The sequence below is a fragment of the Salvelinus alpinus genome, chromosome 38 (genome assembly GCF_045679555.1).
Source record: "Salvelinus alpinus chromosome 38, SLU_Salpinus.1, whole genome shotgun sequence".
NCBI lineage: Eukaryota > Metazoa > Chordata > Actinopteri > Salmoniformes > Salmonidae > Salvelinus > Salvelinus alpinus.
This window is the reverse complement of record NC_092123.1, coordinates 466,644-490,000: the sequence shown is the minus strand read 5'-3', so window position 1 is coordinate 490,000 and position 23,357 is coordinate 466,644. Positions and strand designations below refer to the sequence as shown.

At 47.1% G+C, this 23,357-nt stretch overlaps 1 protein-coding gene across 2 annotated transcripts in view; it reads right to left on the bottom strand.

Moving 5' to 3' along the window:
• The window catches only part of LOC139566476 (fibronectin type III domain-containing protein 3B-like), a 181,332-nt gene that overhangs the window by 19,510 nt on the left and 138,465 nt on the right, over positions 1–23,357 (bottom strand). For both annotated transcript variants that reach the window (XM_071387685.1, XM_071387684.1), the window contains 8 exons: positions 22,123–22,258; positions 21,730–21,801; positions 18,629–18,747; positions 18,426–18,531; positions 15,617–15,795; positions 14,723–14,836; positions 13,764–13,913; positions 1,027–1,298 (listed from right to left, as the gene is read on the bottom strand). In XM_071387685.1, coding sequence (XP_071243786.1) covers positions 1,027–1,298; positions 13,764–13,913; positions 14,723–14,836; positions 15,617–15,795; positions 18,426–18,531; positions 18,629–18,747; positions 21,730–21,801; positions 22,123–22,258 — 1,148 coding nt within the window. The remainder of the gene's footprint in view (positions 1–1,026; positions 1,299–13,763; positions 13,914–14,722; positions 14,837–15,616; positions 15,796–18,425; positions 18,532–18,628; positions 18,748–21,729; positions 21,802–22,122; positions 22,259–23,357) is intronic.

Below are 23,357 nucleotides of genomic sequence, written 5' to 3'. Positions count from 1 at the left end.
ACCTTAATTATTTTACTGTCTGACATTTACCAACAGTAGCCTTTCCCTGATGACTCTCTCACACACACACACACACACACACACACACACACACACACACACACACACACACACACACACACACACACACACACACACACACACACACACACACACACACACACACACACACACACACACACACGTTATAGTTACTCCACCACACAAAACAGAAAGTGTGGAAGATGACGAGAGAGAAGAGGAGAGGGGAGAGAATGAAAGAGAGAGAGAGGGAGGGAGAGTTAGATGGTGAAGATGAGAATAGTTTTGAGTATCAGATAATTAAATCTATCCTTCCTCTGGTCCTATTTGTTTTATCCTTGTTGAACTGAAAACACTAGAACTATGTCTGAGTCACTAAGATGAACAAACACTTTCCTATCAAAAAAAGAGAATGAGTTTTTCCACTGATCGCCCTATGGAGTGTCTTGATATGAGTTGGAATCAGTATCCAGGGGAAATGGACTGTAACCAATCAGATGGCGTGATTGATGGATACACATGCAAATGCACACACATACATAAGAGGGACAGTATTACCCAGTCAGTAGTGTTATTCTAACTCAACTAGGTAAGAAAAACAGTGACATGGTGACAATAACAGCCACACACACACACACACACACACACACACACACACACACACACACACACACACACACACACACACACACACACACACACACACACACACACACACACACACACACACACTGTGCTGCTAACAGTGATGCTGACAGTGCTGCTGACAGTGCTGCTGACAGTGCTGCTGACAGTGATGCTGACAGTGATGCTGACAGTGCTGCTAACAGTGATGCTGACAGTGATGCTGACAGTGATGCTGACAGTGCTGCTAACAGTGCTGCTGACAGTGATGCTAACAGTGCTGCTGACAGTGCTGCTAACATCATCTTAGATGCAATCTCAATTACAACCATGAACATTCTGCTGGGACTGGAAACAGTGTGTGTGTGTGTGTGTGTGTACCTGTACTGGCTGTCTGGCTGAAGGTCAGTGATCAGGTGACTGGTTTCTGTTTCCACGGTAATGAGTTGATCGTCCAGACTGATGATGTAAGACGTTATATCCGCCCCATTACAGTTAGGCTCCTCCCACTTCAGGAAGAGGCAGGTGGAGGGGGACTGATCTGATTGGAGCTGGTCAAGCAGGAAGAAAGAAGAGACTGCGTCGGGATTAGTCGCTGGAGTCTGGAAGGTCTTCTGTTCACTGTAAGGCCCCGCCCCCGCTTGGTTCACCGCCTGGAGAGGTAGAGAGCGAGAAAGAGAGAGTGAGAGAGACAGAGAGAGTGAGAGAGAGAGACAGAGAGACCGAGAGAGAGATTTGAGTTTTAAATAATCTTTATTGGGTCTGAGACCCAGCTAGAACCGTCACTGTACAACAGTCTCTGGGCAGCTTGAAGCCGGAAAGCCATGATCCTGGAAGAAATGTCCACCAGGCCTTGCCCACCCTCGTGCAGTGGCAGGTACAGGGCTGCAGGTTTAATCCAGTGTTGTCCAAATTGACAAGGATCCTCTGAAGCTCTTGTATCAGACCCCCCGGTGGCTGTAAAATCATTAGTCTGTGCCACAGGGTGGAGGCAGCAAGATTATTAGCTACCAGTACTCTTCCCCTATAAGACAGCTGGGGTAGCACCCATTTCCATCTTGACAGTCTGGCACACACTTTCTCCACTACACACTCCCAGTTCTTTTTCTGAAAGACATCAGAGCCTAGAAAAAAAAACAAGTCTTCATCCCATCTCTGCCCCACTGAAGCCCCCTGGTAACCGTGGAGCGGACCCTATCTGAAGCCCCCTGGTAACCGTGGAGCGGACCCTATCTGAAGCCCCCCTGGTAACCGTGGAGTGGACCCTATCTGAAGCCCCACTGGTAACCGTGGAGTGGACCCTATCTGAAGCCCCCTGGTAACCGTGGAGCGGACCCTATCTGAAGCCCCCCTGGTAACCATGGAGCGGACCCTATCTGAAGCCCCCTGGTAACAATGGAGCGGACCCTATCTGAAGCCCCCTGGTAACCGTGGAGCGGACCCTATCTGAAGCCCCCCTGGTAACCATGGAGCGGACCCTATCTGAAGCCCCCCTGGTAACCGTGGAGCGGACCCTATCTGAAGCCCCCTGGTAACCGTGGAGCGGACCCTATCTGAAGCCCCCTGGTAACCGTGGAGTGGACCCTATCTGAAGCCCCCCATGTAACCGTGGAGCGGACCCCATCTGAAGCCCCCCTGGTAACCGTGGCGCGGACCCCATCTGAAGCCCCCCTGGTAACTGTGGAGTGGACCCTATCTGAAGCACCCCTGGTAACCGTGGAGTGGACCCTATCTGAAGCCCCCTGGTAACCGTGGAGTGGACCCTATCTGAAGCCCCCCTGGTAACCGTGGAGTGGACCCTATCTGAAGCCCCCTGGTAACCGTGGAGTGGACCCTATCTGAAGCCCCCTGGTAACCGTGGAGTGGACCCTATCTGAAGCCCCCCTGGTAACCGTGGAGTGGACCCTATCTGAAGCCCCCCTGGTAACCGTGGAGCGGACCCTATCTGAAGCCCCCCTGGTAACCGTGGAGTGGACCCTATCTGAAGCCCCCTGGTAACCATGGAGTGGACCCTATCTGAAGCCCCCCTGGTAACCGCGGAGTGGACCCTATCTGAAGCCCCCTGGTAACTGTGGAGCGGACCCTATCTGAATCCCCCTGGTAACCGTGGAGCGGACCCTATCTGAAGCCCTCCTGGTAACCGTGGAGCGGACCCTATCTGAAGCCCCCTGGTAACCGTGGAGCGGACCCTATCTGAAGCCCCCTGGTAACCGTGGAGCGGACCCTATCTGAAGCCCCCTGGTAACCGTGGAGCGGACCCTATCTGAAGCCCCCCTGGTAACCGTGGAGCGGACCCTATCTGAAGCCCCCTGGTAACCGTGGAGCGGACCCTATCTGAAGCCCCCTGGTAACCGTGGAGCGGACCCTATCTGAAGCCCCCCTGGTAACCGTGGAGCGGACCCCATCTGAAGCCCCCCTGGTAACCGTGGCGCGGACCCCATCTGAAGCCCCCCTGGTAACTGTGGAGTGGACCCTATCTGAAGCACCCCTGGTAACCGTGGAGTGGACCCTATCTGAAGCCCCCTGGTAACCGTGGAGTGGACCCTATCTGAAGCCCCCCTGGTAACCGTGGAGTGGACCCTATCTGAAGCCCCCCTGGTAACCGTGGAGTGGACCCTATCTGAAGCCCCCTGGTAACCGTGGAGTGGACCCTATCTGAAGCCCCCCTGGTAACCGTGGAGTGGACCCTATCTGAAGCCCCCCTGGTAACCGTGGAGCGGACCCTATCTGAAGCCCCCCTGGTAACCGTGGAGTGGACCCTATCTGAAGCCCCCTGGTAACCATGGAGCGGACCCTATCTGAAGCCCCCCTGGTAACCGTGGAGCGGACCCTATCTGAAGCCCCCTGGTAACCGTGGAGTGGACCCTATCTGAAGCCCCCTGGTAACCGTGGAGTGGACCCTATCTGAAGCCCCCCTGGTAACCGTGGAGCGGACCCCATCTGAAGCCCCCCTGGTAACCGTGGCGCGGACCCCATCTGAAGCCCCCCTGGTAACTGTGGAGTGGACCCTATCTGAAGCACCCCTGGTAACCGTGGAGTGGACCCTATCTGAAGCCCCCTGGTAACCGTGGAGTGGACCCTATCTGAAGCCCCCCTGGTAACCGTGGAGTGGACCCTATCTGAAGCCCCCTGGTAACCGTGGAGTGGACCCTATCTGAAGCCCCCTGGTAACCGTGGAGTGGACCCTATCTGAAGCCCCCCTGGTAACCGTGGAGTGGACCCTATCTGAAGCCCCCCTGGTAACCGTGGAGCGGACCCTATCTGAAGCCCCCCTGGTAACCGTGGAGTGGACCCTATCTGAAGCCCCCTGGTAACCATGGAGTGGACCCTATCTGAAGCCCCCCTGGTAACCGTGGAGTGGACCCTATCTGAAGCCCCCCTGGTAACCGTGGAGTGGACCCTATCTGAAGCCCCCTGGTAACCGTGGAGTGGACCCTATCTGAAGCCCCCCTGGTAACCGTGGAGCAGACCCTATCTGAAGCCCTCCTGGTAACCGTGGAGCAGACCCTATCTGAAGCCCCCCTGGTAACCGTGGAGCAGACCCTATCTGAAGCTGACCTGCCCACAGCGATTCACTCTTTTCCCAATTGACTCTAGCTGAAGAGGCCCCTTATACACCTTTAGAGCGTTTGAGAGAACCTTAACATCTTCATCCCCTGTAATAAAAACTCTCAGGTCATCTGCATATGCAGACAGTGCTATTGTGGGACGCTTCGCTCTTAAAAAACAATCCATTGGTTCAATTGCCAGATAATATAACTGTCCTGAAATTGGGCATCCCTGCCTAATACCGCTATGGACGGGGATGGGCAGCTCAAATCACCCCCCACCTTCACCATACATGAGGCCCTAGCACAGTAAACTCATACAGTAAAGACTAAAAAACATCCCCAAACCCAAAGGCTTTCATTGTCTTGAACAAGTACTGGTGGTCCACACGGTCAAAAGCCTTCTCCTGATACGAAGAAAGCAAACCCACATTCACATCAGACAGTTTACAAATGTCTAAAACATCTCTTATTAGAAACAAGTCATCAACAATAGAGTGGTCAGGTACACAGTAGGACTGGTCCTTGTGGACCAACAGCCCCAGAAATTCTTTCAACCTGTTTGAGAGACATTTAGATACAATTTTATATTCTGCGCACAGCAATGCAACAGGTCGCCAATTTGTTATAAGAGCCAAATCCCCCATTTTTGGCAACAATGAAAGCACCGCACATTGACAGGATACAGGAAGAGAACCCTCATGAAAAGATTCACACACCACTTCATAAAAATCCCCCCCAATAGACCCCCAAAAGTGCTTATAGAACTCAGATGGTAAACCATCAATGCCAGGGGCTCGGCCTGCTGGGAGCTGCATAACTGCTGTGGACAGCTCTTGCAGTGTAATGTCAGAGTCCAATGCGACTCTCTGCTCAGGTCCCAATTGAGGAAGACCGTGTAACAACTGTTCAGTACACAGAGAGTCACAATCCTCCGCCTTATAGAGTGCAGAGTAGAAATCCACGGCATGTTGACGCATTTCACTGTCATCCGTGGTCACCAGGGAGACGAAGGCAGACCATCTGTTTGCGTTGCAATGTCGACTGTCCTAGTGGTTAAAAAAAATGCGCTAGAAGCATCCATATCCTTGAGGGAAGCGAAACGAGACCTAATCAAGGCACCCTTCACTCTTTCATGTAGAAACGACCTCAGTTCATCTCTCTTGTCCTGTAAGTTCATGACTAGTCCAGGGTCATTCTGAGTGAGCAGCTTCAATTCAATAGATTTGATGTCCTGTTCAAGGGCCTTGATAGTCTCTTTAACTTCAATTTGAGACAGAGCAGTATACTGTTGACAAAATAATCGTATTTGGGCCTTCCCAACCTCCCACCATTGTCTTAAGGACTCAAAATTCCCTTTTGTAACCCTCCATTTCCCCCAAAACAACAAAAACCTTTCACAAAACATGACATCATGTAACAACTTAACATTAAATACCAGTAAGGTGATGACCTTTGTGGACAAGTGAATATCAACAGTAACAATATGGTGATCAGAGAAACCCACAGGAGCAATATCACACCTTCCAACTCAACTACAGTTGTGATCAGATACATACAACCTGTCTAACCTTCCAACCCTACTACAGTAGTGATCAGATACATACAACCTGTCTAACCTTCCAACCCTACTACAGTAGTGATCAGATACATACAACCTGTCTAACCTTCCAACTCTACTACAGTAGTGATCAGATACATACAACCTGTCTAACCTTCCAACCCAACTACAGTAGTGATCAGATACATACAACCTGTCTAACCTTCCAACCCTACTACAGTAGTGATCAGATACATACAACCTGTCTAACCTTCCAACCCTACTACAGTAGTGATCAGATACATACAACCTGTCTAACCTTCCACCCCTACTACAGTAGTGATCAGATACATACAACCTGTCTAACCTTCCAACCCAACTACAGTAGTGATCAGATACATACAACCTGTCTAACCTTCCACCCCTACTACAGTAGTGATCAGATACATACAACCTGTCTAACCTTCCACCCCTACTACAGTAGTGATCAGATACATACAACCTGTCTAACCTTCCAACCCAACTACAGTAGTGATCAGATACATACAACCTGTCTAACCTTCCAACCCTACTACAGTAGTGATCAGATACATACAACCTGTCTAACCTTCCAACCCTACTACAGTAGAGATCAGATACATACAACCTGTCTAACCTTGCTGCACTGACACCACCTTCATTAACATTTAGCCATGTGTACTGCCTAACTGTTGCCTTCCTTACTCTCCACACATCAGAAAGCTCAAACTCAGTTAATAGACCAGACAGGCAAGTGGCTGACCGCAGATGAGGTTCTTCAGCAGTGCGGTCAACAGTAAAACACACTGTACAGTTCCAGTCCCCCCCCCCTAAAACCATACACCCCTCTTGGTCACACTGTCTTAAGGTGTCCTTTATTTGATCAAATACAGCAATACGCTCTGTACCCTCATTAGGAGCATAAACATTCAAAAAAATTAAATAAAATACAGAACATCCACCTTGGCCAATAAAACCCGACCCTTGACCCTCTGTTGTAGGTACCACAGTCACCCCTAAGCCAGAGGAAAACATAATTGCCCCCCCAGCACTGAAATTAGTACCATGACTGAGTATATGCTGCCCCTCACACCACATACCCCAGTCAACCTCATTTTCCTCATCACTATGTGTCTCCTGTAGGAAAACTACATTAAGCCTTTTCTGTTTTATTACTTCTAATACCCAAGCCCTCTTATTCCTGTCCCTTCCCCCATTAATATTGAGAGAACCTCCCCTTAGTACCTCCATATAGAAAAGAGAAAGGAGAAGCAGAAGAAACCACAGAGAAACCAGACAAAGAGAAAAAAACACCCTATGCGTCACGTTCCTGACCTTATTTCCTTTATTTTGTCTTTGTTTAGTATGGTCAGGACGTGAGCTGGGTGGGCATTCTATGTTATGTGTTTCTATGTTGGGTTCTTTTCAATTAGCCTGATATGGTTCTCAATCAGGGGCAGGTGTTTTACATTTCCTCTGATTGAGAACCATATTAAGGTAGGCTGTTCTCACTGTTTGTTTGTGGGTGATTGTTCCTGTGTTAGTGTTTATGCCACACGGGACTGTTTCGTTTGTGAGTTTGTTCCTGTTCGTGCATTCTTCGTTGTCTGTACGTTCTCATGTTCAGGTCTGTTTACGTCGTTTATTGTTTTGTAGTTTGTTAAGAGTTTTTTTTGTGTTCGTCTTTCTTTAAATAAATCATTATGTCTTCATACCTCGCTGCATATTGGTCCGATCCTTGCTCCTCCTCAGACGAGGAGGAGAACGAACGTTACACTATGAGGCATGATCATCATCATCATCATTGTTTTAATTTTCTCTTAACCTGACCACGTTTCCCACTACCTTTTGCTGCAGTGACAGCAGTAGCAAATTTCCTCAAGTGAAAACGCTTCTTCTCACTCAACTGGTCTAACCCCACCGCCTTCTGTAACATCACAGCTGACCTCACAAGCTTATCAACATCAAAAAAATCGGCCAATTTCACAAATTTCCTAGAAGTCTGACCCAGGAACCCATTTACCTCCTCTAGATGGTAAACTGAGTCTTCATCAGCTGCTGTCGTATCAGGAGAGATATCCAGATCCTTCTCTTGATCCTCCTCAACTGAGGCCACAGACCACTGACTCCCCTCTACCACATCCCTCTCAACACTCCCCACTTGCACCCCATCACTCGTACCAGGCATCTCCTCCACTACCTGGGAGACTAGCTCCACATGAACCCCCTCCTGTACCCCATTACTCGTACTGGGCATCTCCTCCACTACCTGGGAGCCCAGCTCCACATGAACCCCCTCCTGTATCCCATTACTCGTACTGGGCATCTCCTCCACTACCTGGGAGACTAGCTCCACATGAACCCCCTCCTGTATCCCATTACTCGTACTGGGCATCTCCTCCACTACCTGGGAGACTAGCTCCACATGAAACCCCTCCTGTACCCCATTACTCGTAGTGGGCATCTCCTCCACTACCTGGGAGACTAGCTCCACATGAACCCCCTCCTGTACCCCATTACTCGTAGTGGGCATCTCCTCCACTACCTGAGAGCCTAGCTCCACATGAACACCCTCCTGTACCCCATTACTCGTAGTGGGCATCTCCTCCACTACCTGGGAGACTAGCTCCACATGAACACCCTCCTGTACCCCATTACTCGTACTGGGCATCTCCTCCACTACCTGGGAGATTAGCTCCACATGAACCCCCTCCTGTACCCCATTACTCGTAGTGGGCACCTCCTCCACTACCTGGGAGATTAGCTCCACATGAACCCCCTCCTGTACCCCATTACTCGTAGTGGGCACCTCCTCCACTACCTGGGAGCCCAGCTCCACATGAACCCCCTCCTGTACCCCATTACTCGTAGTGGGCATCTCCTCCACTACCTGGGAGCCCAGCTCCACATGAACCCCCTCCTGTACCCCATTACTCGTAGTGGGCATCTCCTCCACTACCTGGGAGCCCAGCTCCACATGAACACCCTCCTGTACCCCAGCACTCGTACTGGGCACCTCCTCCACTACCTGGGAGATTAGCTCCACATGAACCCCCTCCTGTACCCCAGCACTCGTACTGGGCACCTCCTCACCAGTCTGAAGAAATGGCTCTTCAGATCCATCCTTACCTTCTACAACAATATTTTGCTACGGCATAGCATTCTCCTCTGGTACAAGTTGCAACTCCGTGCCCTCAACACGGACAACTTGTTCCTCAGCAACAGGTGCTTGTGGCTGCTCTACCGCTGTCGGCCCACCTCTCCCTACATCAGTGGGCCCAGGCGTTACGAGGACCACCTGCGCCCCTCCCTCTGCCTTCTCCCTTTTCGGACAAGCGTGTCGCTTATGGCCAACATCACCACACTCAAAACACCGTTGACTACCCGTACTAATACAGTCTGTTGTCATACTTGACTTTAAACGATAACTCCAAAGTCTGTTCCGGTGAGCCCAAAAACATAAACACCTGTCGCCGAAACGACATAACCTGTTTCAAAGCCGGGTGTTTGCAACCCAACGGAACAATCTTAATTGAACTTCCCAAACCGCAATAACTCGCACTCCAATAGCTCATTGGGAATAAACGCCGGTACATTAGAAATCGTTACCCTTGTTGACGGAGAAAAAAGCGCCGTAACTTGAATAAACATTCCTTTAAGAAGTACGCCATGCTCAACCATACGATCTACAAGGCGCTCTTCTTTAAGAAGTACGCCATGCTCAACCATACGATCTACAAGACGCTCTTCTTTAAGAAGTACGCCATGCTCAACCATACGATCTACAAGACGCTCTTCTTTAAGAAGTACGCCATGCTCAACCATACGATCTACAAGACTCTCTTCTTTAAGAAGTACGCCATGCTCAACCATACGATCTACAAGACTCTCTTCTTTAAGAAGTACGCCATACTCAACCATACGATCTACAAGACGCTCTTCTTTAAGAAGTACGCCGTGCTCCATCATACGATCTACAAGACGCTCTTCTTTAAGAAGTACGCCATGCTCAACCATACGATCTACAAGACGCTCTTCTTTAAGAAGTACGCCATGCTCAACCATACGATCTACAAGACTCTCTTCTTTAAGAAGTACGCCATGCTCAACCATACGATCTACAAGACGCTCTTCTTTAAGAAGTACTCCATACTCAACCATACGATCTACAAGACTCTCTTCTTTAAGAAGTACGCCGTGCTCAACCATACGATCTACAAGACGCTCTTCTTTAAGAAGTACGCCGTGCTCAACCATACGATCTACAAGACTCTCTTCTTTAAGAAGTACGCCATGCTCAACCATACGATCTACAAGACTCTCTTCTTTAAGAAGTACGCCATGCTCAACCATACGATCTACAAGACTCTCTTCTTTAAGAAGTACTCCATACTCAACCATACGATCTACAAGACGCTCTTCTTTAAGAAGTACGCCATGCTCAACCATACGATCTACAAGACTCTCTTCTTTAAGAAGTACGCCATGCTCAACCATACGATCTACAAGACGCTATTCTTTAAGAAGTACGCCATGCTCAACCATACGATCTACAAGACGCTCTTCTTTAAGAAGTACGCCGTGCTCAACCATACGATCTACAAGACTCTCTTCTTTAAGAAGTACACCATGCTCAACCATACGATCAACAAAACGCTCTTCTTTAAGAAGTACGCCATGCTCAACCATACGATCTACAAGACTCTCTTCTTTAAGAAAAACGACCACCGCTTTATTCATCCGTGACGCATAAGCATCATTCTCATATCCTACCTTCTCTCCTACGGGGACCTGAAACTCCTCCACCGTGACAGTAGCTTCAGTAACACACCTAAAGCCGTGTCGAAGTGACAGGGAGGGCGTCCCCATGTGGTTCGCCACCCCCGCCAAAACCAGGGTAATTTCAACACGAAAAATTCTACCACAACTAAATAAAAATAATGATAACCTTAATCATGCATAGGATGAAAAAAAAAAGATCGCACCAAGATAAGGAAACGTAAAAGAAAAAACAAGATATCTAACTCTACACACCACTCACTAAATTCCCAGCATGCACCAAACACTCCCAGCATGCAGAGAGAGAGAGACAGAGCGACAGAGATAGAGAAAGCTGTAGTGTTTGATTTTTAAATGGCTTATTACCTTACTCACAAATAAAGACATATCATTAAGTGGCCTGACAAACACACACACACTGCTAATGTTGTTATTGTCTCTAGTAAAGAAATCAGCCATAAAATCAACTAGAAAATAAATCAGGAGTCCTACAACAGGGCAGTGTGTGTGCGCGAGAGGGTGTGTGGTGTGTGTCTACATACGTGTATGTGTGTGGGTACGTGTGAGAGTGGGTATGTGTGAGAGCAGGGTGCATAAACTACAATCTATCAAGCTCAACCTTTCCTTGACCTTCACAGACAGCTTGACAGTCAGTCAGCTCTAGAGCCCAATCACCTTATTATAAGATGTTGTTAGAGAATGTACATGTGTGTGTGTAGTCTACAGCAGTGGTGTGTGTGTAGTTTACAGCAATAGTGTGTGTGTGTGTAGTCTACAGCAGTAGTGTGTGTGTGTGTAGTCTACAGCAGTAGTGTGTGTGTGTGTGTAGTCTACAGCAGTAGTGTGTATGTGTAGTCTACAACAGTAGTGTGTGTGTGTAGTCTACAGCAGTAGTGTGTGTGTGTGTAGTCTACAGCAGTAGTGTGTGTGTAGTCTACAGCAGTAGTGTGTGTGTGTGTAGTCTACAGCAGTAGTGTGTGTGTGTGTAGTCTACAGCAGTAGTGGGTGTGTGTGTGTAGTCTACAGCAGTAGTGTGTGTGTGTGTGTGTGTGTGTGTGTGTGTGTGTGTGTGTGTGTGTGTGTGTGTGTGTGTGTGTGTGTGTGTGTGTGTGTGTGTGTGTGTGTAGTCTACAGCAGTAGTGTGTGTGTACCTGTAGTCTACAGCAGTAGCGTGTGTGTGTGCCTATAGTCTACTGTGTGTGTGTGTGTAGTCTACAGCAGTAGTGCGTGTGTGTAGTCTACAGCAGTAGTGTGTATGTGTAGTCTACAGCAGTAGTGTGTGTGTGTAGTCTACAGCAGTAGTGTGTGTGTGTGTACCTGTAGTCTACAGCAGTAGTGTGTGTGTGTGTGTAGTCTACAGCAGTAGTGTGTGTGTGTGTGTGTAGTCTACAGCAGTAGTGTGTGTGTGTGTGTAGTCTACAGCAGTAGTGTGTGTGTGTGTTTGTGTGTAGTCTACAGCAGTAGTGTGTGTGTGTAGTCTACAGCAGTAGTGTGTGTGTGTGTGTGTGTGTGTAGTCTACAGCAGTAGTGTGTGTGTGTGTGTAGTCTACAGCAGTAGTGTGTGTGTGTAGTCTACAGCAGTAGTGTGTGTGTACCTGTAGTCTACAGCAGTAGTGTGTGTGTGTGTGTGTGTGTGTGTGTGTGTGTGTGTGTGTGTGTGTGTGTGTGTGTGTACCTGTAGTCTACAGCAGTAGTGTGTGTGTGTGTGTGTGTGTGTGTGTGTAGTCTACAGCAGTAGTGTGTGTGTGTGTGTGTGTGTAGTCTACAGCAGTAGTGTGTGTGTGTGTGTGTGTGTGTGTGTGTGTGTGTGTGTAGTCTACAGCAGTAGTGTGTGTGTGTAGTCTACAGCAGTAGTGTGTGTGTACCTGTAGTCTACAGCAGTAGTGTGTGTGTGTGTGTGTGTGTGTGTGTGTGTGTGTGTGTGTGTGTGTGTGTGTGTGTGTGTGTGTGTGTGTGTACCTGTAGTCTGCAGCAGTGGTGGGTGTGTGTGTGTGTGTAGTCTACAGCAGTAGTGTGTGTGTGTACCTGTAGTCTACAGCAGTAGTGTGTGTGTGTGTAGTCTACAGCAGTAGTGTGTGTGTGTGTAGTCTACAGCAGTAGTGTGTGTGTAGTCTACAGCAGTAGTGTGTGTGTGTGTAGTCTACAGCAGTAGTGTGTGTGTGTGTGTAGTCTACAGCAGTAGTGTGTGTGTGTGTAGTCTACAGCAGTAGTGTGTGTGTGTGTGTGTGTGTGTGTGTGTGTGTAGTCTACAGCAGTAGTGTGTGTGTGTACCTGTAGTCTACAGCAGTAGTGTGTGTGTGTGTGTGTGTACCTGTAGTCTACAGCAGTAGTGTGTGTGTGTGTGTGTGTACCTGTAGTCTACAGCAGTAGTGGGTGTGTGTACCTGTAGTCTACAGCAGTAGTGTGTGTGTGTGTGTGTACCTGTAGTCTACAGCAGTAGTGGGTGTGTGTGTGTGTGTAGTCTACAGCAGTAGTGTGTGTGTGTACCTGTAGTCTACAGCAGTAGTGTGTGTGTGTGTAGTCTACAGCAGTAGTGTGTGTGTGTGTAGTCTACAGCAGTAGTGTGTGTGTAGTCTACAGCAGTAGTGTGTGTGTGTGTAGTCTACAGCAGTAGTGTGTGTGTGTGTGTAGTCTACAGCAGTAGTGTGTGTGTGTGTAGTCTACAGCAGTAGTGTGTGTGTGTGTGTGTGTGTGTGTGTGTGTGTGTAGTCTACAGCAGTAGTGTGTGTGTGTACCTGTAGTCTACAGCAGTAGTGTGTGTGTGTGTGTGTGTACCTGTAGTCTACAGCAGTAGTGTGTGTGTGTGTGTGTGTGTGTACCTGTAGTCTACAGCAGTAGTGGGTGTGTGTACCTGTAGTCTACAGCAGTAGTGTGTGTGTGTGTGTGTACCTGTAGTCTACAGCAGTAGTGTGTGTGTGTGTACCTGTAGTCTACAGCAGTAGTGTGTGTGTGTGTACCTGTAGTCTACAGCAGTAGTGTGTGTGTGTGTACCTGTAGTCTACAGCAGTAGTGTGTGTGTGTGTACCTGTAGTCTACAGCAGTAGTGTGTGTGTGTGTGTGTGTACCTGTAGTCTACAGCAGTAGTGTGTGTACCTGTAGTCTACAGCAGTAGTGTGTGTGTGTGTGTACCTGTAGTCTACAGCAGTAGTGTGTGTGTACCTGTAGTCTACAGCAGTAGTGTGTGTGTGTGTGTGTGTGTACCTGTAGTCTACAGCAGTAGTGTGTGTGTGTACCTGTAGTCTACAGCAGTAGTGTGTTGCGGGGGTCAGGTCTGATACTTCACACTGGGTCTCTGGTCCACAGTAGATGAGCTCCATAGGCTCCTCCTCCCTGGACCAGTCCAGACGATACTCTGAGATGTCAGAGCCTGATCCTTCAGGACTCTACAACACACAGAAACCACAACACAGAACGTCTTAAAACACACACAGATTAGAACACAGGAGAAACACACACAAACCACAACACAGAACGTCTTAGAACACATTACCAGATTAGAACACAGGAGAAACACACAGAAACCACAACACAGAACGTCTTAAAACACACACAGATTAGAACACAGGAGAAACACACAGAAACCACAACACAGAACGTCTTAGAACACACAGGAAGGAACCAAACATCCAATAAGACACATTGACCCATGTAAACTCTCCGGGAATTATTTTACAAACACCTCTCTCTCTCTCTCTCTCTCTCTCTCTCTCTCTCTCTCTCTCTCTCTCCCTCTACTCTCTCTCTCTCTCTCCCTCTACTCTCTCTCTCTACTCTCTCTCTACTCTCTCTCTACTCTCTCTCTCCCTCTACTCTCTCTCTACTCTCTCTCTCTCTCTCTCTCTCCCTCTACTCTCTCTCTCTCTCTCTACTCTCTCTCTCTCTCTCTCTACTCTCTCTCTCTCTCTCTCTACTCTCTCTCTCTCTCCCTCTACTCTCTCCCTCTACTCTCTCTCTCTCTCTACTCTCTCTCTACTCTCTCTCTATCTCTTCTCTCTATCTCTACTCTCTCTCTACTCTCTCTCTCTCTCTCCCTCTACTCTCTCTCTACTTTCTCTCTCTCTCTCTCTCTCTCTACTCTCTCTCTCTCTCTTGTAATTTGGAGGCAGATTGAGGTGCATATTGTCTCTGTTCTATGGAACAGATGGAAGCGTAGACAGAGTGTATGTAAAGAAGATAGATAGACAGGCAGTACCTCCCAGCTGACTGTTAGACAGGTGGTGTTGTTCAGAGTGATGAGTGGCGCCACACACTGGCCTGGAGGACCCGCTGCTGTCGTCACCTCCACCGCCTCAGAGTACTCTCCAAACTACAGGAGTAAACAGGAAACACACTGGTCACATGACAGGAAACATACAGGTCACATGACAGGAAACACATAGGTCACATGGCAGGAAACATACAGGTCACATGACAGGAAACATACCGGTTACATGACAGGAAACATACCGGTCACATGATAGGAAACATACAGGTCACATGACAGGAATCACACCGGTCACATGACAGGAAACACACACACATTATAGGAAAAATAAAAACAATTCTAGTAGCTGGCTCACAAATGATAAAGTCTGTTTGATCAACCGTTAAATTAGATTTAGGCTCAGCTCAGATCGGGCGCATATGAAACTTTAATCAATCAAACATGACTTTTCGAGCATGACTATTCCTGCATTCAAATCATTTCTATGATTACTAAATGGGGCAGAGTGCCTTGACATGGCTGTAGAATAGATAGAGGCTGCAGCAGATGGTTGATCAGAGCAGTGAACTGAAGACTGTCTGATTGGACTAAATACTAGCTGCTGGGAGAATTGGTCTCCAGTCGACTTTCTGTTTGTTCCTCTGTATGTCCTCGTTTTTGATGAGCACTTATCAGTTTGCTACTTTGATCAGACCGTGAGTGTGTGTGTGTGCGTGTGCGTGCGCGTGCGTAAGTGTGTTTGAGTACCTCTTGAACTAAGTCTGAATAGCACTCAGGGATGGACTGATCACATCAATTAGACTAGAGAGTGTTAGTCTGCCTGTTTCTGGTCAGCGTTCATTAGGATGTATGTGTGTGTGTGTGTGTGTGTGTGTGCCTCACCCCAGCCTCGTTGGCAGCCCTCAATCTGAAGTTGTAGGTTGCCCCCGGCAGCAGACTACCCACACTGCATTGCAGCTCTGTCCCATTGTACACCTCACTGGGCTCAGCGTCGCCCTCTGATGATGTCATCTCCAGACTGAACATACACTCCTCACACACACCTTCTGACGTCAGGCCGTCTGGAAGAGGAGGGGGAGGGTCAGAGGGGGGGAGAAAAGTAGAAAGGGAGAGAGAGAGAGGTAGAGAGAGAAATAGAGAGGGGTAGTGAGAGAGAGAAAGCGAGGGGTAGTGAGAGAGAGAGAGAAAGGGGGGGTAGTGAGAGAGAGACAGTGAGAGAGAGAGAGAGAGAGAGAGAGAGAGAGAGAGAGAGAGAGAGAGAGAGAGGGGGTAGTGAGAGAGAGAGAGAAAGGGGGGGTAGTGAGAGAGAGACAGTGAGAGAGAGAGAGAGAGAGAGGGGGGTAGTGAGAGAGAGAAAGGGGGGTAGTGAGAGAGAGTGAGAGAAGACAAACATTTGAATCTAGTATAACAAGCTGCAGCACCTAGTCAAACACAGCATAACAGAGGGAGAGTTTGAAATAACTGTCTTTTCATCCACTCATTAGTGTTCTCTATGTGTTTCAGACAGCTTTATGGGGTGACGCACAGAGAGGAAGAGAATAAAGGGGGAAAGAGAGAGAGGACACAGTCTACTCAATTGTCCTTCAGTCTGTTTTTTAATGGGGAGTGTTAGTCTCCCGCACACGCGCACGCACGGACATACAGTGGGGAGAACAAGTATTTGATACACTGCCGATTTTGCAGGTTTTCCTACCTACAAAGCATGTAGAGGTCTGTAATTTTTATCATAGGTACATTTCAACTGTGAGAGACGGAATCTAAAACAAAAATCCAGAAAATCACATTGTATGATTTTTAAGTAATTAATTTGCATTTTATTGCATGACATAAGTATTTGATACATCAGAAAAGCAGAACTTAATATTTGGTACAGAAACCTTTGTTTGCAATTACAGAGATCATACGTTTCCTGTAGTTCTTGACCAGGTTTGCACACACTGCAGCAGGGATTTTGGCCCACTCCTCCATACAGACCTTCTCCAGATCCTTCAGGTTTCGGGGCTGTCGCTGGGCAATACGGACTTTCAGCTCCCTCCAAAGATTTTCTATTGGGTTCAGGTCTGGAGACTGGCTAGGCCACTCCAGGACCTTGAGATGCTTCTTACGGAGCCACTCCTTAGTTGCCCTGGCTGTGTGTTTTGGGTCGTTGTCATGCTGGAAGACCCAGCCACGACCCATCTTCAATGCTCTTACTGAGGGAAGGAGGCTGTTGGCCAAGATCTTGCGATACATGGCCCCATCCATCCTCCCCTCAATACGGTGTAGTCGTCCTGTCCCCTTTGCAGAAAAGCATCCCCAAAGAATGATGTTTCCACCTCCATGCTTCACGGTTGGGATGGTGTTCTTGGGGTTGTACTCATCCTTCTTCTTCCTCCAAACACCACGAGTGGAGTTTAGACCAAAAAGCTCTATTTTTGTCTCATCAGACCACATGACCTTCTCCCATTCCTCCTCTGGATCATCCAGATGGTCATTGGCAAACTTCAGACGGGCCTGGACATGCGCTGGCTTGAGCAGGGGGACCTTGCGTGCGCTGCAGGATTTTAATCCATGACGGCGTAGTGTGTTACTAATGGTTTTCTTTGAGACTGTGGTCCCAGCTCTCTTCAGGTCATTGACCAGGTCCTGCCGTGTAGTTCTGGGCTGATCCCTCACCTTCCTCATGATCATTGATGCCCCATGAGGTGAGATCTTGCATGGAGCCCCAGACCGAGGTTGATTGACCGTCATCTTGAACTTCTTCCATTTTCTAATAATTGCGCCAACAGTTGTTGCCTTCTCACCAAGCTGCTTGCCTATTGTCTTGTAGCCCATCCCAGCCTTGTGCAGGTCTACAATTTATCCCTGATGTCCTTACACAGCTCTCTGGTCTTGGCCATTGTGGAGAGGTTGGAGTCTGTTTGATTGAGTGTGTGGACAGGTGTCTTTTATACAGGTAACGAGTTCAAACAGGTGCAGTTAATACAGGTAATGAGTGGAGAACAGGAGGGCTTGTTAAAGAAAAACTAACAGGTCTGTGAGAGCCGGAATTCTTACTGGTTGGTAGGTGATCAAATACTTATGTCATGCAATAAAATGCAAATTATTTACTTAAAAATCATACAATGTGATTTTCTGGATTTTTGTTTTAGATTCCGTTTCTCAAAGTTGAAGTGTACCTATGATAAAAATTACAGACCTCTACATGCTTTGTAAGTAGGAAAACCTGCAAAATCGGCAGTGTATCAAATACTTGTTCTCCCCACTGTAAACACACACACACACACATCTTAATGAGGAACATTTGCCACATTATATTGAGGCCTGCCCGATTCTAACTACTTTAATCACATAGAATGCAGCTGAATTAGACTACATTAGGCTACATTAAGGTTTAGATAGGCTGCATTAGAGTCGCAATAAAGCTGAATTAAAGTGAATTAGGTTTCTTAGAGCGGGTGCACAGTGTGTGTGTGTGTGTGTGTGTGTGTGTGTGTGTGTGTGTGTGTGTGTGAGTGTTGTAACAAGGTCGTAATCAGGGTGTATTAGGTTGGGCGCAGTGAAGAGCAGAGAACAACCAAAGGTTGATTTGACCTTCCAGACAGTAAAAGACACTGTGTGTGTGTGTGTGGGTGTGGGTGTGTGTGTGTGTGTGTGTGTGGGGGTGTGGGTGTGGGTGTGTGTGTGGGTGTGGGTGTGGGTGTGTATTTACCCCATTCTAACTGTACTTCCTTGTGTTTGGCTTTACCCACGATCCTGGGCGGTTGGCAGGGTCCGGGGACGACGCTCAACGTCCGAACCGGAACGCTGAAGGAACACTGGCAGAACACAGAGGATCATGGGAAGGTCAATTGATTCATTGTGTGAATAAATGGATTATTGACCATAGGGTGTGTGCGAGTGTGTGTGTTTTACCTGGCTGTGTCCACCGGTGCTGATGCTACACACTCGCAGACGGTAAACTGTGCCGGACGCCAGTCCTTCACACACGCACTCTGTAGCGGGGCCGCTGTACGCCACCTCCCACTGGCCCGCTGCACAAGACAAAGAGCATATGAGGGTTTGTGAATATGTGTGTGTAGAGGTATATATGCAGTTCAACAAGACACCACATCTATTCATATCTGACATGAATCAGACAACACAGGGAGAGAACTGTGTTTCAACCTGTATCAGTTCAGTACATTCACTGTTTCAATGGCACTTTACACTAGAAGAGAGAGAGGGGTGAAGTGGGGTGAGGAAGGGGAAGGGCATAGAGGGGATAGAGGGGAAGAGAAAGAGAAGGAGTGGGTAGATAGAGAGAAGGAGTGGCTGGGTAGAGAGAAGGAGTGGGTAGGTAGAGAGAAGGAGTGGGTAGGTAGAGAGAAGGAGTGGGTAGGTAGAGAGAAGGAGAGGGTGGGTAGAGAGAAGGAAAGGGTGGGTAGAGAGAAGGAGTGGGTGGGTAGAGAGAAGGAAAGGGTAGATAGAGAGAAGGAGAGGGTGGGTAGAGAGAAGGAGAGGGTGGGTAGAGAGAAGGAGAGGGTGGGTAGAGAGAAGGAGAGGGTGGGTAGAGAGAAGGAGAGGGTGGGTAGAGAGAAGGAGAGGGTGGGTAGAGAGAAGGAGAGGATGGGTAGAGAGAAGGAGAGGGTGGGTAGAGAGAAGGAGAGGGTGGGTAGAGAGAAGGAGAGGGTGGGTAGAGAAGGAGAGGGTAGGTAGAGAGAAGGAGTGGGTAGGTAGAGAGAAGGAGAGGAGTGGTAGAGAGAAGGAGAGGGTGGGTAGAGAGAAGGAGAGGGTGGGTAGAGAGAAGGAAAGGGTGGGTAGAGAGAAGGAGAGGGTGGGTAGAGAGAAGGAGAGGAGTGGTAGAGAGAAGGAGAGGGTGGGTAGAGAGAAGGAGGGTGGGTAGAGAGAAGGAAAGGGTGGGTAGAGAGAAGGAGAGGGTGGGTAGAGAGAAGGAGTGGGTGGGTAGAGAGAAGGAGTGGGTAGGTAGAGAGGAGAGGGTGGGTAGAGAGAAGGAGTGGGTGGGTAGAGAGAAGGAGAGGGTGGGTAGAGAGAAGGAGAGGGTGGGTAGAGAGGAGAGGGTGGGTAGAGAGAAGGAGAGGGTAGGTAGAGAGAAGGAGTGGGTGGGTAGAGAGAAGGAGAGGGTGGGTAGAGAGGAGAGGGTGGGTAGAGAGAAGGAGAGGGTGGGTAGAGAGAAGGAGTGGGTAGGTAGAGAGAAGGAGAGGGTGGGTAGAGAAAAGGAGTGGGTGGGTAGAGAGAAGGAGTGGGTAGGTAGAGAGAAGGAGTGGGTAGGTAGAGAGAAGGAGAGGGTGGGTAGAGAGAAGGAGAGGGTGGGTAGAGAGAAGGAGTGGGTAGGTAGAGAGAAGGAGAGGGTGGGTAGAGAAAAGGAGTGGGTGGGTAGAGAGAAGGAGAGGGTGGGTAGAGAGAAGGAGTGGGTAGGTAGAGAGAAGGAGAGGGTTAGTAAAAAGCACTCAACCTGACAGGGAAGGACAAAAAAAACAGAGAGAAAAAGAAAGGAGGAATATTACGGAAAACGTGAAAGCACTGATACACCTATTGCTAGTAAATTACTGGTGTTTATATAGCAGTACATTACTGGTGTTTATATAGCAGTACATTACTGGTGTTTATATAACAGTACATTACTGGTGTTTATATAACAGTACATTACTGGTGTTTATATAGCAGTACATTACTGGTGTCATATAGCAGTACATTACTGGTGTTTATATAGCAGTACATTGCTGGTGTTTATATAGCAGTACATTACTGGTGTTTATATAGCAGTACATTACTGGTGTTTATATAACAGTACATTACTGGTGTTTATATAACAGTACATTACTGGTGTTTATATAGCAGTACATTACTGGTGTTTATATAGCAGTACATTACTTGTGTTTATATAGCAGTACATTACTGGTGTTTATATAGCAGTACATTGCTGGTGTTTATATAGCAGTACATTACTGGTGTTTATATAGCAGTACATTACTGGTGTTTATATAGCAGTACATTGCTGGTGTTTATATAGCAGTACATTACTGGTGTTTATATAGCAGTACATTACTGGTGTTTATATAGCAGTACATTACTGGTGTTTATATAGCAGTACATTGCTGGTGTTTATATAGCAGTACATTACTGGTGTTTATATAGCAGTACATTACTGGTGTTTATATAGCAGTACATTACTGGTGTTTATATAGCAGTACATTACTGGTGTCATATAGCAGTACATTACTGGTGTTTATATAGCAGTACATTACTGGTGTTATATAGCAGTACATTACTGGTGTTTATATAGCAGTACATTACTGGTGTTTATATAGCAGTACATTACTGGTGTTTATATAGCAGTACATTGCAGGTGTTTATATAGCAGTACATTACTGGTGTTTATATAGCAGTATATTACTGGTGTTTATATAGCAGTACATTACTGGTGTTTATATAGCAGTACATTACTGGTGTTTATATAGCAGTACATTGCAGGTGTTTATATAGCAGTACATTACTGGTGTTTATATAGCAGTATATTACTGGTGTTTATATAGCAGTACATTACTGGTGTTTATATAGCAGTACATTACTGGTGTCATATAGCAGTACATTACTGGTGTTTATATAGCAGTACATTACTGGTGTTATATAGCAGTACATTACTGGTGTTTATATAGCAGTACATTACTGGTGTTTATATAGCAGTACATTACTGGTGTTTATATAGCAGTACATTGCAGGTGTTTATATAGCAGTACATTACTGGTGTTTATATAGCAGTATATTACTGGTGTTTATATAGCAGTACATTACTGGTGTTTATATAGCAGTACATTACTGGTGTTTATATAGCAGTATATTACTGGTGTTTATATAGCAGTACATTACTGGTGTTTATATAGCAGTACATTACTGGTGTTTATATAGCAGTACATTACTGGTGTTTATATAGCAGTACATTGCAGGTGTTTCTGCAGAAGTAAGACTAATGGTGGTTGACTTAAACTAAAACAGAGAAGGACATAGTGTTGTACCGTCAGAGCTGCCTTCTGAGATCTCCAGCAGATACGTCAGAACTTCTGAACCTCCATTGTCCTGGGGAGGATCTGGAGGAAGAACAGAGGAGAGAGAGACAGAGAGAGAGAGACAGAGAGAGAGAGAGACAGAGAGAGAGAGAGAGAGAGAGAGAGAGAGAGAGAGAGAGAGAGAGAGAGAGAGAGAGAGAGAGAGAGAGAGAGAGAGAGAGAGACAGAGAGACAGAAAGACAGAAAGAGAGAAAGACAGAGAGAGTTATTGCATTTTGGTTTATAGTTGGGTGAAATCAAGACATAACAGTACTTACTTTATGTTTGTTCATTATGTTTCACATCTCCATTGATACAGCATAATGACAATGAAAACATGCACACGTGTGTTTGTGTGTTTACCCCAGGAGATGGTGAAGCCATAAGATGTAGTGGTCGTGACTCGGGGGGGAGAAGGGGGTCCAGGTTTGTCAGGACAGGTAGTACACACCAACACTTCACTGGGTTTACTGCCACCCTCCACGTTAGACGCTATCAGCTGCAGAGAGAGTGAGAGAGAGAAGAGGGAGAGAGAGAAGAGGGAGAGAGAGAAGAGGGGAGAGAGAGAGAAGAGGGGGGAGAATATTTTAATATTTTTATGTATTGATTGTACATTTCAAATAAATGGCATATTATCCAATAAACTGCTATAAATGATCACCTCTTTATAAAAGACATAGTTGTAAAGAAAGTTTCCAAATAAATCACACTGCTGACTATAATGACTTGTATTGTACTGTATATGTTCTGCATTGGCCTGTGCTCTTTAGTGTGATGTAAATGTTTGCCTTGCTGTGCAGACTGGGTGACTTTACGTTCCGCCTGCCATTCAGAGAACACACAACAACAACACATTGTACAAAACAAAACACCCCCTCTCTCTCTCTCTCTCCCCCTCCCTCTCTCCCTCCCTCCCTCTCTCCCCCTCCCTCCCTCCCTCTTCCCCTCCCTCCCTCTCTCTCTCTCCCCCTCCCTCCCTCTCTCTCTCTCCCCCTCCCTCCCTCCCTCTCTCTCTCTCCCTCTCTCTCTCTCCCCCTCCTTCCCTCCCTCTCTCTCTCTCTCTCTCCCTCCCTCCCTCCCTCCAATATATTCCCTTAGCTAATGGACACTACAGAGAGGAATGAATGGAAGGGGAAAGAGAGAGATGCTCCACTCTCTAATCAATGATTCACTCCATCAACAGGATTTCCTACTGGGCAGCTGGTCACTGTGACCAGAACAATATAAATATAGATATATTAAAGAGTTTATTTACAAAACGCTGTATCCACCAACTTTACACATTTGTGTTTTCATCAGAATCATCAGAAATGATTGCTTATGGGAACCTTCATGTGTGTGTAAAATATTACTGTTCTCAGATTTTTTTATTAATAGATTTGAGATGTTTATAAAAAATGAGTTTCTTTGCAAAACACTATACTATACGATACGTTTAGCTGGAATGGAATGTTGGTATCCTGAATATATGTGTGGTTGTCTCACCTAGCTAACGTAAGACGAATGCACTAACTGTAAGTCTCTCTGGATGAGAGCATCTGCTTAATGACTCAAATGTTTTACATACAGATCTCATAAAAATACCATCAGAATAATAA